Raw genomic sequence first — 15,845 nt, 5'->3', positions numbered from 1 at the left:
GAGTTCTAAAAATGGCATAAAACCCCATTTAATGGATATTTTACCAGGCTGTATTTGTTAAGCACCAGAAGGAGTGCCAGCATGGGAGAGGAAAGACATAAAAGTACAGCAGAGGGAAATCCAGCTTCTCATAAAGGGCATCAGATAATTGTTTTCTTTCTGTGTGTGTATACACATGACCTACCACATTAATTCCTGGGACCCCAAAACTACAGCAGCTTTCTCCTTAGACACTACATGCCCCTTTCAGTGCTGGACAGAGCTGCTCTTTCCCAACAGGCAGCAGCTCATCTCTGTCATGGTCATGATGCTGTGCTGTTTCTGCATGGCTTTTTACCACACTTGTGTTTTGTTGCAAGGCTCTCACCACACAATGGTTTCTTATTGTGGAGTTGTTAGTCATGGCTTACACACAGTTTCTCTTCTGTGTTTTCTTTAGTTGTATGGCTGTTCATGAATGCTGCATTCTTTGCATTCATTTTATTTCTTACAAAAAATAATTTTAAAAAGAGCATGGAAGCATTTATAACGTAATACAAATGAAAAATTAAACAGACATTTGGGCTGGAAAGAGAAAAGCAAGCTAATTTTAGGTTCACTGATCTTGACAGTGTCCCTTTAAGACAAAGCTAAAAATGCTTCAAACCCAGCAATACCATAAATGTCCTGCTGCTTTTGCTTCTTATTCCTCTCCACGCTTTCCAGGGGAGTTCCACAAGGGATCAAGCTTGAATCCCATGTTAAAGTGACATGGTTTCCTTTCCCCTCTGAGCAGAGATGAACATGTATTTTGGAGATTTAAAACCCTACAGCAAAGCTTTCCAAAAGGGTCAAAGTCTGGCTTAGCACCACGGGACTCCCACACTGCCAGCTTTCCAGATCCTGGAGCACAGGTCTCTCTGACCTCCCACGCCAGGACTGCTCTGCAAGTTCCCACTGAGGCAGGAAGGATCTTACCCCTGCACACGCTTCCACTGGGAACTGGCAGTGCAGGAAACCGCTGTTAACTCTGGGCAACAACCAGGCACACTGGGAAAAACAAAAAACACTGGATTCTATAATCTCTCAAGGTGCAGAAACCAGCTCACAGCAAGTGAGCCCCCTTTACAAGTTTTTGCACACTTAACCAGGATGCCTCTGCCACAGCAGCAGTAAGGAGTTAACAGACTTCAGGTTAAACTCACCAACTTTGCCAAAGTGACAAGTGAAGGGGCCCTGTGTCACTGCAGTGCAAACCCAGTGAGACAAGGGGGTTCGTTTCCTACAGGTGATGAATGAAGGCCATGCCAGAAAAATGCAAAGCAGGATCTTCATGATCCAAAGGCCACAGTTTTCCCAAAGGAATCAGTAATGGGGTTTCACTTTTCCCAGTGCAACGCAGTCCATATAAAACATGAGCATCTATACTGTGCCCAGCCACAGCACAAGAGTGACCCAGACTGTGCTTCCCTCCCATCCAAGTTCCTTGTTTGGATGATCTCTTTGAGGCTGGCTGAGATTCCCTGTGAGAAACCCCTGGGATGCAGGGTGGAGCAGATGAGCTCAATCCAGGTGAGCACCAGAGGGTGTCTGTGGAACAGCCCACCTTAGGTGACAGGCAGGCGTGACCAGTGCCTCCCCAGCTCATGATTTTCATCCTGTTCAAGCTCAGAGTCCTAAGGAGCTTTGCTGGGGTTAACCAAAGTGATGGGCACTGAGGCTGACAGGATGACTGGCTGGGATTTCCACACTCCAGCCAGCCTGTCAGGAGATTATTAACATTTATAAACTGAAAGACCAGGAGGCACTGCTGGATGCACCCTCTCTGCAGAGCTCACAATAAAAATGTGCAAGAATAGTCTGTGGTAAAGACAAAGATGTAATCAAGATCAAGACTGAATCAAGATTAAATACTGCAATAAGGTGTTAGCAAGCAGTGCCACTGCCAGGCTTAATTTTTTTTCTTTTTTTTTTTGTAGTGGGTTGGTACTGGTCACATGTAAGGTAAAAAGCAGATTAGGACAAAAGGCAAGGGCAGTAAGAGAGAAGAACAAGGCTTAAGTGGCCATAATGTCAGAGAAGAGCAAAGAGAGGTCCAGGAGAAGCCAATCATTTGAGAAAGAGGCCAGCCCAGGTCCCACAAAAATCAGTGGGAATTTAACCACTCATTTCACCAGGACCAGGATTAGTCTCAGCCACTAATTTGACATTCTGGCCACCTCTCCCAGTCCCTTTGTCATATGAAGCTTTTATTTTATTTTCCCTGTATGTGCGTCAGTCAGTTTTGTTCCACAAAGATCCTTCCAAAGCAAATATTTTTATTGCTTGCTGCTCTAAATGTGGCTTAGGGTAAAGGGCTTTTTTTCCCATCTCACTGCATACTTTCAGTTCAGTGCATTGAATATTCTAGTAACTAAACAACAATATGCTTAATGCTTCAAAGTGGCTTTCCAGCTGCTAGCCAAAATTGTAGAATAATTAACAGGTGCCAAAGGATTAATAAAAGGAGAAGCATAATTAATAGACACTATACAGAAAAAAAATTAATCCTTGGCAATCCTGAGTGTTGTTGTTTCCTCCTCCTTCTCTTAATTGTTTCCTGCATTCCTTTAATAAGAAAAAAAAAGAAAACTAGTGCCCTTAAAACACAAATGATACATATAAGCAACAATGCGTAATCAGAAGAAAGAAACTGGCAACAAACTGCCTTCAGGTCTAATAAATGCCTTAGTTTAAAGAAACTGCCCAACAACCTGCCCTACCCTACTACTCATGGCCACACAGAACTTTATTGCAGCGTGTGGTACAGCTCAGGGCACAAAGGTGCCAAACTAGTACAGAACCACTGGACTGGCTCCCACCAAATCAGAGTATCAAACAATAATACAAACAGCCATGCAGAAAGATTCCTATGAACCACTTGCTAAAAACTTAAAGGCCTTTAATAAATCATTGCAGAAAACTAAACAAATTTCCTTTCTGTCCCTAACAAAAAAAGTAGAATAGACAGTAACAACAATGGACACAGAGATACTGAAATAAAAAATGTGATCTCACTCGCTGTATGTGACCAGGTCTGCATTCTGTGAAGTTTATCCAAATCAGCTGTGACCTGGAACTTCTCACACACTAGAAAACCAAAAACCAGAACCCAAGCCTACACTGGAAACAAAAAGCACTCAAATGATTTAACAAATGGGTCTTTAGCTTTCCCTACCACCACAATGACCCAAAGGCGAGTGGAGTCAAGACAACACTGCAGTCCCAAAGTAAAAGTTCTCCCCTATGAGGTGATGCATGTACTGGGACATCTGGAGTGTATCCCTGCACTCTGAACATCAGTGCAAACTGTTGGGGATTCAGAAAAAAAGGCAACAGCAAGGAAAATAAGTTGTTGCCAAGAAGAATTGCCCTGTGTGCACAGAGAATTATATGCAGTTTGTCTTACTATGACAATGGGCTGCAGACATATGAAGGATGCCAACAGGAAGGAGAGAAAAATAATTAGTTTAAAGGAACAAATGAACTAATTTTCATGTTTGTATCAATAGAAAACTCTGAAATCTTTGCCCATGAGATCGCTCTCCCTAAACAAACACACACATTCCCAGGAGAAGATGCCCTTCAGAGATAAAAATCAAACTGTACAAATCAACATAAGCGTGCAAAGGGGAATGATGCTGCACAGGATCAAAGCATGCAACAAGTCCTTTCTCAGCACTGGGATTTCTTCTGTCTCTCTTGCTGAAGAAGTTTTATATTGAAGGAGACAAAAGAAAACCATGAAGCCTGTAGCACATATTTACAGTTGCTGTGTTAGCAGGCAAACCATCTTATTTTAATCTTGTGTATTACAAAAAAGGAAAAAGCTATTTTCTCCCTAAATCAGAGAATATTAATAGAAACAGGGAAGTGTTCTCATATCCATCTCTCACATGCTGTATCCTCTATCCAGTTCCAAGAACTTTTTACAAAGTATTTGCCATAGCATAAAACAAGTAGCTAATGACATTTTACCAGATGAGACAAAGAGATAGACTTTAATAAAAATGAATTTTTTAAAAAATACAGACCCCTACCACAAAACCCCACTAACTTTTTATGGCAAAATGAAGCATTTCCCCAGAGATAAGGGGTATGTAAATAGCTCCAGAGGACTTCCACCTACCTCTACATTTTTCATTCTCACGATACCTTGGCAGTTTCTGTACTATTTTTCAAAACATTCAAGAGTCTTTGCACTCATGGGATTTTTTCATTTTACAGTGGGGGAGCTAAAACAAGGTGTCCAAGGTTCCAGAAGGCACCAAGGGCAGCACCTTGTCTGCGAGCTGAACGTGCTTCTCTTCAGTCCTCAGCAGAAAATGTCCATTTTCTGACCTTAGTGTAGTCTAGTGGAGATCTTACATGCTGCAAAGCTACCATGGCAGACACACCAGGGACAGAGAGCAACTGTTTCCTGACTGCATACTTGAAATGTAGGAAAGGATATTCCCCAGCTTCCCACATTTTGTTGACAATGCCCCCAATACTCTGCTCCTACTGGGTGTTAGGCAGACAAGTATATTTAAAAGTATGGTCAAAAGTCCCTTATGGAGAAGTGCAGCACCAGAGAAAGGTATGTTCTATCCAGAAATTATTCTTACTGTCCTAGAGATTTAAAGTTAAGACTGATTAAACTGCATTTCTATTCAATAGGCTGGCTGGGGAGAAAGCAGCTACTTAAAACATGAGAGGCTGTGTGAGAAGGGGACAGTGCCTTCACATCACCCCCAGAAAAAGGTGTTTGTCTATATAACCTTAGCTCTGTTGACCAAAGAGAAGGAGACTTGTAGCAAAGAGAGGTCCACATTCCACCTTTCCAAACCACTTCTTTTTCCAGTCTCTGGATAAAATCAGCTCAGTCTACCTGAAGCTCATTTGCTCACTAAGCAGTGAGAAATAATTCATCTCACCAAAGGAAATTGCTCTACTTATTGTTCTAACAGTGTTGCTGTTGGTGCTCTCAGAGTGAGCTGGAACACTAGAAACAGAGAAATTTTTTATCAGAAGGCACAAAGCTGCCTGAATCCAGAGAGTGCCCTACGTGACATGAAACATTTGTCTCTAGGTCTCTTTGGGTCCACTGCTCTTTTCAGCACAGGTCCATGAAGATGTGTGGGTTGGGACTGAACCCTGCCTTGATTTCATTGAATGTCATGGAAGCAGAAGGAGTGGAGGCCTGACAAGCTATCAGTGTGTGTGAGTGGAGGAATTTACCACATCTCCCTGTGGCACTGCAATGAGTGAGGGCTGAAAGAAGTTATTATGCTCCACATAAACAACAAAAACTACCATAGGGATGAACCAAACAAAATCTCAAACCTAGAAAATCCTTGGACTTTGCAGATCTAAACCCAGCCTTCACACACAGCCTGAACTACAAATTAGTTACTTTGCCTGACTTCTGAGGCAGTGTGGATTTAAGATCAAAGCTGTACCTCAGACACCTCTCTAAAAATAAACAAATAAACAAAATAAATGAGAGGGGTCCATGCAGGAACTGAAAAACCCTGCATTAATACCTCCTAAAACCTCATGACAAAATCCAAAAGGAACTGAGTTACTTCTATACATGGTATTAGCAAGACTACTGGAATATCATCTTCATTTCTGTTGCCTTCACTTTAAGAAGGATGTCTGAAGTGGGAGACAGTTCACAGAGGTGATACAAACAGGATTTGAAATCTGAAAGCTTAACAGGAAGACTGACAGCCTTAAGAACCTCTCTTCCTATCCAGTTTAGCCAAGAAAAGGTTAAGAAGTGACTATCTAAAAGCACCTATATCAGGAGGAGTCTTTTGACAATATTTAGCAGGAAAGGCGATAATGAGATCTAATAGTTGGAAACTGAAGCTTGACTAATTCAAACTATAAATAGGGCACTTAAGAAAAAAAGCAAATAAGGAGATAATTAAGCATTAAAAGAACATCTAGAGACCTTATATCCTCCTCATCACTTAAGTTTTTTACATGAAGAGCAGAAATCTTTCTGCACATGCTGTAGTTCAGTTACTGGACCTAAACACAGCAGTTACTGCATGAAATTTTGTAACAAAAGTTATACCAGAGATTGTTTTAGAAACTCAGAATGGCTGCTCCTGGCCTGGCTATGAAGCTATGTACTTGGAGTAGTTTTACCAGTGTTTGGGTGGTCTGTTGGTTGCCAACAGTGTTTCGTGTCAATACTGACTGCATACTGAGCTACAAAATACTACACTGCCATTGACTACAATTAGTAAGGCTGTGTAAATGTGTTCCATGTTGTTTATGACCTCAGACACTAACTTTATGGAAAGCTATTTCACAGATATTTCATGATTAATCATCCGTGCTTTTACACTGCAACAAGACAGACTGGTGTGGAAATACTAAAGGGAAAGAAGCCTTGCAAGTTTAAAAATGTGCCAACCAAAAGAACAGAAAAACCAAAACAAGAGTCAAGGTGAAAGGTTGGATCACATTCTAAAAATACTGTGAAAGAAGTCTTCACTGAGAGGAAGCTTTATAAATTCCACACTGTCCAGCATGCTGGCTAGCTGATGGGAAGGAAGCAGGTACAATATGCACCACCACTTTCAGTATCAAGAGTCTCTGCCTCCCTGCCTTATGCATCTTCAGACAGAGAGGAGGGCAGTAAGTAACTGCAAACCCAGCTGTGATCCTGGCTGTGGAGTGGACAGACAGGCTCCCACAGTAAACAGTACCAACCAGAAAAAAAAAAAAACCAAAGATCTGGGGATAAACAGCAGCAGCAGGGAGAACTGCTGGAGAAAAACTGCTTCTGTGCTGAGATTTTTTGTGCCTACTTTGGGCTAAGCATAGAAATGCCCTGTAAGTGTGGCAGCCAATTCCTCCCCGGGCCAGGGGAACAGCTGAGCAGCCACACACACATGCAAGCTGGGCCTGGGAGCTGAGGGATGCTCAGGCAGGGACCAGACATGGTCAGAAACATTGCTGGGAGCAGCAGCTCCCACCCCCACCAGGAAGCACAGAAAACTGGGCCAGGACATGAGACACAGCATGGGAGTGAGTGACCGTGGGGCAGAGTAACTCAGTGGCCAGCAAGGCAGCAAGCACAGGACTACAGAAATGCTTTAAACACAGCTCGCATCCACAAAAGGTGTGTGGAAGACAGCTGAGGACAGCAATGAGAGTATCTTGTGATAAACATGGACTTCCTCCTCTTCCCCCCGCAAAATCCCAAACCCGTTTGTCAGAGGGCAAAGCACAAAGTTTTGTTTGCTCCTGGCCCTCTTGTTCATTGTTGTTTAAGTACCCAGGAATGTAACACCTGACAAAAGTTTACTTAAAACATCTTTATTTCCATCAGACCTGCTTCCTCTCCAAAAAGGAAAATTCCACTCTTCTTGTTCCCCATCCTAACTCACCTCTCACCGGTCAACAGTCCTTGGCCTTTTCTGTTTGTCAAACACTAAATCATCTCAGCAAGGAAGTACCTGGCTCTCACCTTGCCCTCAGCTCCAGTTTCTGTTGCAGTGTCAGTGATATGTCCTTCCCCCTTTGCAGCATCCTTTTGTGCTCAGCTAAGCTCACTCCTCCTTTCCCACTGCCTCTGGCAGCACTCATGCTCTACACTAGAGAGCCTGGGCATCACAAGTATTTGAGACCCCTCAGAACCTGGAAACAGCCACAGCACAAATGCATTCCACTTGCCACAGCTGGTGAAACTCTGACCTTGTGTTGCAGAACGTAACAGAGCAATTCCAATAAAGTGGAAGGAAACACAGCACTTCCTGTCAAAATAAACCCTCCATATTTGTGCCTCTCATGAGAAACGGGCCAAATGCTTGACAAGGGGTGCAGGAGATGGGAGGGAGATTCAGTGTACTGTATTTAAGAGTCGTTTTCTTCAGATAAAAACAACAGCTAGGAAAACCAAACCAGCTAGGGCTTATTTACAAAAAAAAAAAAAAAAAAAGAAGTATAAAGCCAGGGACTTCCCTGCTCTCTTCCGTAAAACCAGAAATGACTCCCCACCCCTCCCCTCCCCTCCTCAGCCAGGAACTGAGGCAGCCTGGTGCTGACACTCACGCAGGTGTGCTGGCAGTCTGATGGTGTCTTCCTCCATCCTGATCGCTTGAGGCACTGGGACATGTAGTGGTGACGAGGCGTAATTTGGTACCGGGCTCGCCGGAGGTGTGTACGAAATTCTTTCCTGCTGTTAAAAGAAAGTGGGGGGGGAGGGAGAGAAAGAGAGAGGACAACGTGAACTTTGGAGCAGAGGAATGAAACCACGGCAGAGGAGGTGGATGTGGGTGGAAGGAAGGAAGTGTGTGCCTGGTGATGTGAGCAGCACTGGTGATGCACCAGCTGCCCAGGGAGCCCCAGAGCACACACAGAGCACTGGGGGCCAGCGCTGCCCAGTGCTGCAGGGGGGCCAAGCACCTTTCAGGGTGGCAGGAATATTCAAAAGAGCCATGAAGTTTCCAAGGGTCTTCTCAGAAATTTGGGAATTTGGGAGGAAATTTGGGAAGAAGGAGGAAGTGACATGCAAGTGGGGAGACCCCAAGGGTTTTATGTCAGTGAAAATCTGACAGCAACTCCATGATACATGCATGAGTACCACTGAAGTGCCAAAAACACTTAACCTTACTAACAAGTAAGCTAACAAAGCTAACAAATCAGTCATGATCTGAACAAGCTAAGTGTTTAGCACTATACTCCTTCCTACCATTTTAAAGACATTTATCAATAACTTTTGTCATTGCTGCAGAAAAACACATCACTAAAGACTACTCTCTATTTACCATCAAGTAACGTAGTACTCTTGTTTTTGCTAAATGAGTTACTATTATCTTCTTTGAAGTAGTTTAACTTGAACCCAAATCCAGTCAAGTAGAGTTAAAAGGCAACTTGTGAATGTTGTATTAGTTTCATCATTGTCACAGTTAGGTTTTTACTTATGAAAATGCCTGACGAGAAATCTAAGAGTGAAACTTCATGTTATCTGATGGGAAAATTCTTCCATATTCAAAGCCTCCAATCATGTGCTCCAATCATAGTACAAAACATACCCTTTATAAATAAACATAGCCACAATTTTACAGGAACATAGAAACCCCGTTATCACATATTTCCTGGAAGGTAATGCATGTTGAACTCCAGAACCATGCTACTGACATGTAATGATGCCTGTGCAAACAGTATGGATTTACATCCCTGCATATATGGAAGCAGAAGGAGCTAAGGTAATTTCTGAGCATTTGCAGGACGGTACGAGTGCAGCTTCTCATCCCAGCCTCGATCTCTGGCAAACGGAAAAGACAAATTTGGTATTGAACCAAAAGAAGGTAATTGCTTCCATGACAAACCACAGCATTATCACAGCCATGAGACAGGAAAATAGACTGAGGCTGACAGAGGCACCTGCAGAATGTAATGCAAGAGTGCACCCTTGCCAACAAAGGGAAGGGGAGGTTTGCAAAAACCTCTGCAGGTGGATTAGGTGACATCCAAAAATAAAGGGAACACCTAGAAAGTCTTGCAGCCACTGCTTCAATGCAAGCCCAATTCATTCTTTTGCCAGTCGCTGTTTGCTGCTCAGGAGCTCAGGCAGAATATGAAGTTTAGCCTCAACATCAGGAGCCCCACGACAACACCCTGTAACCACATTGCAGAGATGACCGACAGCATGTGGAGAGCAAACTTTTACAGGTTTAGACAGAGTGAGAAGACAGGCCTGTTTCACTCCACCATCATAACCACTTTGTTATTGCCGCAAGTATGGCCCTGGTGGCTGTCAGCTTGGTACTTTTTAAAAAGAAATTGTTCAATCTTATGTTCCTGTCTCCCACAAACTCAAGCTTCTTTCTACTCATCACTGTCCAGGCAACAGCAACCCCTTTAGCTTGCCTGAATTCAGTTTCTCACAGTTCCCAAACAGGGACGTTCATTGTGACGCCGTGAAAGACGCACCTGTGGAGCTGCAAGGCGTTACTCGGTTTTCAACTTCCCCAGCTCAGAGCAGCTGACTCTGACTCTGCTTCCCATTCCAGAGGTGTGGCTCTCTGTGCCCACCTGCACCTCTCACCCTGGTGCTCAGCACCCCTGGAGAGGAGGGAGAGCAGACACTTCCCAGCATTTCCTGCTGCGACCCACAGCGCAGATAATCAAAGCACACTGCAGCTGCTCGCAGGTTCATGGAGATGTTTATAAAAGGAGGAACACCTCTGAAATGCAGCCACACAGATGCCTGCCTCTGCTAATGGGCACTAGAGGATTGGTGGGAGACACAAAGTCCTTTTCCTCTGTCCTGAAGAATGCAGGATACAGTCCAAGCTCAGGTCACATTTCATGCTCACTGAATCACCAAGTGAGCAAAGACGAAGTGGCTTCAAAGGGTCTTCTCACTGCCTGAGAGCAGGTGGAAAATGAAATTAAATCCAGAACCTGTCCACTTCCCTCAAGACCCAGGAGATGCTGGATCAAACCAAGGCATTATGCTTCCAGTATGTGCTGCCTTTACTGATCAATCTCGTAAAGGCATTCCATAACTTGATTTATACCATGACGGTTTCATTGAGGTTTACTGTTTTAAACAAATGCATTTGATTCATTGTTTCCTAGTATTCATACGGACAGGACAGCCAAAACCGAACAAGATACGGAACTGCAGTTACTTTTCCCACACATCTTGGATGTCCACAGTCCTGTGTGAATTACTATTTGCAGAAGGCATTTTACAAGGCATGAAGGGGAGTTAGCTATCTAATTCCTATTAGTGCCTTTGAAATGCCCTCTCTTGCTAATCCTGCATTTTTCTGTCAGCACCTTTAGCCTAAATATCAAAGCAATTTACAGACATTAGGTAAGTCTTTTTCTTATTAGACACAAAGACAACCTGCGTTACAGCAAGAACACAGCTCAAATGAGCTAAGCAATTTCAGAGTTAAGCTGTCTTGAAAAAGGACAGCATGTGCCTCTCAAGGGCAATACATTTAACAACTGCATGCTGAAAGAGCTGCCCTTTAACTGTCCTTTTAAGATTTCCAAAAGGTGTGGAATGGTAATGGCACAGGGAGGTCAAGACACTTGGCTTGTGGAAAAAATGAGCGTAATCCCTGCTTGCAGCATGGGGCAGTAAGGCTGGCAGCAGAACTGCAAACACCAGTCTGGTTCTACAACCTGCCCCTGCTCTGTGCTCAGCCACACGCAGTGCCCAGCCTGCACAGCCAATGCACAAGGTCACAAGTGCTCCTCCAGGCTTTCTGAGGCTTTGCAGAGTCACGTTTCAGGAGGTACCCATTGTGCTCACACCACTGAGAACGGATTGCATTGATCTTCACAACTCCAGAACTGCCCAGTGCTTCTCTCTGCAGAATCCACCAACCAAAAACACGGCCGGTGTCTCATTCTGAGGTTATGCAACCAGATACTCTGCTACTAGGGATTTTTCTGAAAGCGTTTCCTAACTAGTCAAGTTTAATATTTCCCTTTGTGTTAAGGCCAAGAATGTTCAAGCCACAGCTTGGGAGGAAGGATAGGTAGTGCTGGTAGAACCTGCACAAACCTTGCGTGTTCTTGAGCAAACAGCCTTGCTGCAGCTTAATCTACCAGTAAAAGAAACTAAATCAATACATGTTTGATGTGGTCCTGTGAGATTTTTGGTGATGAGTGCTAAGAAAGAGCTTGGTGCTAGCACATTCCATATTCACCACCTGCCAGGGGACTCTATAAACATCTAAACCTACAAGTGACCAAATGCTCAGCCCCAAACAATTACCAGCTAAGAAATTTCAAAATAGCAACTCCTGAGCATTTTGGCAGTAGCCACAAAGAGGTGACTAAAACAGGTGGCATATTGCTTGCTGTCATCATTTTCAATCGGTTTCTTCAGCTCACAGGGAGTCAAGAAAGTTTCACCATGAAATTTCATGTTGCTCACAGTAATTGAAGAGCTAAATGAAGCCAGTTTTTATGGAAGGCCCTCCCTGGGGTTTACTCTGGTGGCTGGTGCTCCAGGAGTGCCACCCGGACAACCAGGCAGGTCTGCTGAGAGCAGGACATGCTTTCACCTGCCCAGCTGAGCAGAGACAGGCTGAAACACATGGCCAAAAATCAGGAGGATCTATGGGTTCTTTCTCTTTACTAAATATTCAGCTGCTGAGAATGCCACAGAACAAACCACCCTGTCTAAATCAAAAGCTATACTGACCATGACTATGTATTAGGCATGTATCTAACAGCTGACTAGACTCTCAACACCATCAAAGCACACACTGATTTCAGTCTGAAGAACTGGGGTACATCCTTTACTGACAAAATCTACCTGAATAGAATTTTCTCTGTCAGGAACACAAGTAATTCATATTGCTAAAATAAAAAAAAATAAATTAAAAAATCAAAGCATCAAAATTAAATTTAAAAGAAGTCTAACAGTTGAAGATGAAGGAGGCTGCAAATAAAAATAGCTTCAGGCTTTTGATATAATTTCACCCTTCTAAACTCCAAAGCAACAGCCTTGCAATCTGATAGTCTTTTTGTCCCTTTACTAAGTTCACTCAGATGGCAGGCACAAAGAAAATACATGTTTTTGTAGAAATGAGAATAAAATATGTAAGAAAGTCTGCTAAGCAAGCTCTTATGTTGTCCCAATGACATGATTATTTCAGTAGCTAAATGGGTGATATAGTAAAACTACCTTTTTTAATAGATAAAGCAAAGGAATGCAATACCTATGCAGTAGTTTCCAGGAAACCAAAACAGCCAATGTGGTCTGCAAATACCTTGTGCTGGACAGAAAAGGCAGCTGACCCTAATCACTGCACAAGAACTTTCTCCTATACTGCACATAATGATATCACACAGGGAGAAAGGAACTGAGAGTGAAAGCTGACACACATTTGCCTCCCAGGATGCTGGTTTGTCTGTGCCATGAAATGAAAAGACAAGCCAAGGGACCAGGGGGAGCCTGTGAAGGTCTGGTTTTCCTGCTGTGGATCCTCACAGGAGTAGGTGGGTGGAGTACTGCAAAGTGGAAAAAAAGGGCCTTAGAGACAAGGGTGGCTGGGGGAAAATGATGTGTTTGCAGGAAAAATTCAGAAGGCCTGAACATCTGGGCACCCAGCAGGGCAATGACAGCAAAACAGCCACAGAGCAGCACAGGGGGAAACAGCAGGAGATTCAAGTAAGTTAATCCTAAGGGAAGCAAGTGAGGAGAAGAGGAAAGCAAAGGAAGACACAGGCACTGTTTACCAGTGGTTTGTATGCAATACCACAGCTGGATATGGAAGTCCAGAAGACCACTATGAGATGAGTTACATGGTCTAACACAGGGAGCAGCAAGGAAAACAGAGCCCCTAATGGACTGCATAGCACATCTGGGGACTTTGGTCAATGTTATCGTTTGCATACTCCAACTTCTGCCAGGGACAAAGGCTCAGGCTCCAAAAAAAGCCAACAAGAGCTCTGCAGTAACAGGGTATGAATTCAACTCTCCACTTCCCTCCCCTCCCCCAGCTGCTGTCGTCTTCTTAATTTCCATGGCAGACATCTCCTAATTTTTGATCCCATTAATACAGCAATTCACGTCAAATCTATAGCAGCATAATCAGCACACTATCAGTAATTACAGAAATTAAAACAAACACAGCTCTCTGGAACGGACCTTATGCAAAGCAGCACTGGGAAAAGATTAACATCTCGTTTCCTGGGCACAGAGCAGAGATTTTGTCAGTAACCTTAGCAGTTTTGTGAAGTTCAGTTCCTCCCTGAATCCTCCCTCCAGCCTGTCCTCCCTGCTCGGGGCAGGTGATGGCTCTCCTCTCCTGTCTCAGTCCTTACCCAAGCAAATAAAAAACAAACACAGCGGTGCCATGGGAAGGGGAAAGGAGGCTGTGGGGAAGTTCATGCTTCTCCCACACTGATTCCAGCCACTGTCCTAATTAAATTAAAATTGTACAGACAGCAATACCAATGCACTCAAGTGCTAGGAAAAGGCAGCTTGAGGAGGTCAATACTGCCATTGGAAATGCCATGATACAGTTGCATTATTGTATAAGCACTCCAAAATATTCCAAATTAGCAAGTATCAAAGAAGCAAAAAACTAGCTGAACCACACGCTCAGAAAGTATTTCTTTGCTGCTAATATGGGAACAGGCTATGTGAAGATAGTATCAGGTAAAACTAAAAGATCAAACTAAGGCAAAAAGCTCAGTACGGTTCATTAAAGGATCAGTCATTTATATGTCTAATAAAGAATTTTATCTGTAGATATCTCAGCTAGGCAGCAGAAAATACACAAGAGGCAGATTCTGGTTCAGAATTTGGAAGGGAATCATCGCAGTCCAAACAGGAGTAAAGCCTTCTCTATCCACCCACCCTTCTGCAGCAAGGCTCCAAGAAGAGGCAGTAAAGCTGGGACTTGGCCCCCTTAACCTACGACGCCATGGCAGAAGTCAATCACAGATTCAACTCCTGACATTAAGAAACGATCTGCCCCCAGCCCTTTTCAACATGCAACTCCAAAATTTGCATCCTGGGGTTGTCACTGCCATGCTCTTCTGAAGAACTTGCTACTGACCTTGTTTAAGCAGGGCATGGAAAAAGCTGGGCCACTACTGTGACCCACAGGGTCCCTCTGGCATCTCTACCATGATTTGTTGGTACACTCACTCCACACAAAGCACCACAGAAGGCTCAAGGGAGACAGTTAATTGTACAGCTAGGAAAGAAAAAATCCCATATGAGGCTTTGAAGTACTGTGGCCAGTGAGTAAGCAGCACAGAAGCAAGGAAAGCAAAGCAAAGAACTTTCCAGGCTTAGCTGCACGTCAGAGATATTTCACTGCACTTTTTGTGTTCTCTTTTCTAAAACAGGCAGGGCTGGGGAGCCTCCTCTCTGTAACATATGGTGGTTGTACAACCCTGCCTGTGTGCGTGGGAATGAATACCCTGAACACCCTTACTGCAGTCATGTGCTCATTTCAGGGCAAGATTCCTGCAGGCCATGAAACTGAGATGGGAAGACTAAGGAGAAACATGGTGTACAGGGAACTGCCCTCTCATGGGTTATGGGAAAGCTCCTCTGCTGCATCTCAGGGCTGGCATGGCACAAGGGTTTCGACTTGGTTGCATTACTGAGGTGTCAAAGTTGCAATGTTGCTATGGATTCAAACACATATCCAAGGACAGTCATCATTTCTGATCTTCTTGCCATGGATGTGAATTGCTTTCTGAACATTTCTACTGAAGCTACAGTTACTGTGCACAGGGTCCCTCACAAAAGAGGATATCAAATATTTACATAGCACAAATCACAGGTCAGAACTGTCACACAGATGAGGTCAACTCATTCACTGTCCTGGGATATCTGATTGCCCATCAATTAAGTAGTGAAAAAATCATAGGATAGTAATTCACATAAAAGTCACAGCTTCTTTTAACCCTCAGTCACTGATGGAAACAGAATTTCTGTGGAGTTTCAACATCCTGAAACACACTTTTTAAAAATACCACTTACAAATATAAGAAATTACCCTTCTTGGTCCTATTGCACAGCCTGGATCCTGCTCCCATCTCTACCTGCAAAATTCTTCAGTGAATTTTACTTATTTATTTTTAAACAGTGTTTCTGGTCCAAATTTACAGTGGTGTAAAATCCACATGTGGGCCTCAATCTTTCTCTTCTCCAGTAACTTAAGCTTACTGTCTCTCCTTATGTATTATCTCCTTACTACTGGCATACACAGCACCCCTGCATTTCCTCCACACTGCAGACTTCTGGCAGACTTTCCATGAAAAAGGAAAAAGGATGTGCCAAATGCCCAGAGAAACCCAGGTCTAATGCTACACCTTACAGTTTG

The 15,845-nt window shown here is 43.6% G+C and overlaps 1 protein-coding gene across 2 annotated transcripts in view; it reads right to left on the bottom strand.

Moving 5' to 3' along the window:
* Positions 1 to 15,845, bottom strand: part of ETV6 (ETS variant transcription factor 6) — a 123,030-nt gene that overhangs the window by 71,450 nt on the left and 35,735 nt on the right. The window contains exon 2 of one of the 2 annotated variants that reach the window (XM_063395330.1): positions 8,074 to 8,200. The exons of the other annotated variant lie outside the window; for it this stretch is intronic. Within the exon in view, the coding sequence (XP_063251400.1) occupies positions 8,074 to 8,200 (127 nt within the window). The remainder of the gene's footprint in view (positions 1 to 8,073; positions 8,201 to 15,845) is intronic. 2 annotated transcript variants of the gene reach the window in all.

The sequence above is a fragment of the Prinia subflava genome, chromosome 4 (genome assembly GCF_021018805.1).
Source record: "Prinia subflava isolate CZ2003 ecotype Zambia chromosome 4, Cam_Psub_1.2, whole genome shotgun sequence".
Lineage (NCBI taxonomy): Eukaryota > Metazoa > Chordata > Aves > Passeriformes > Cisticolidae > Prinia > Prinia subflava.
This window is presented reverse-complemented; position numbering and strand designations above follow the sequence as displayed.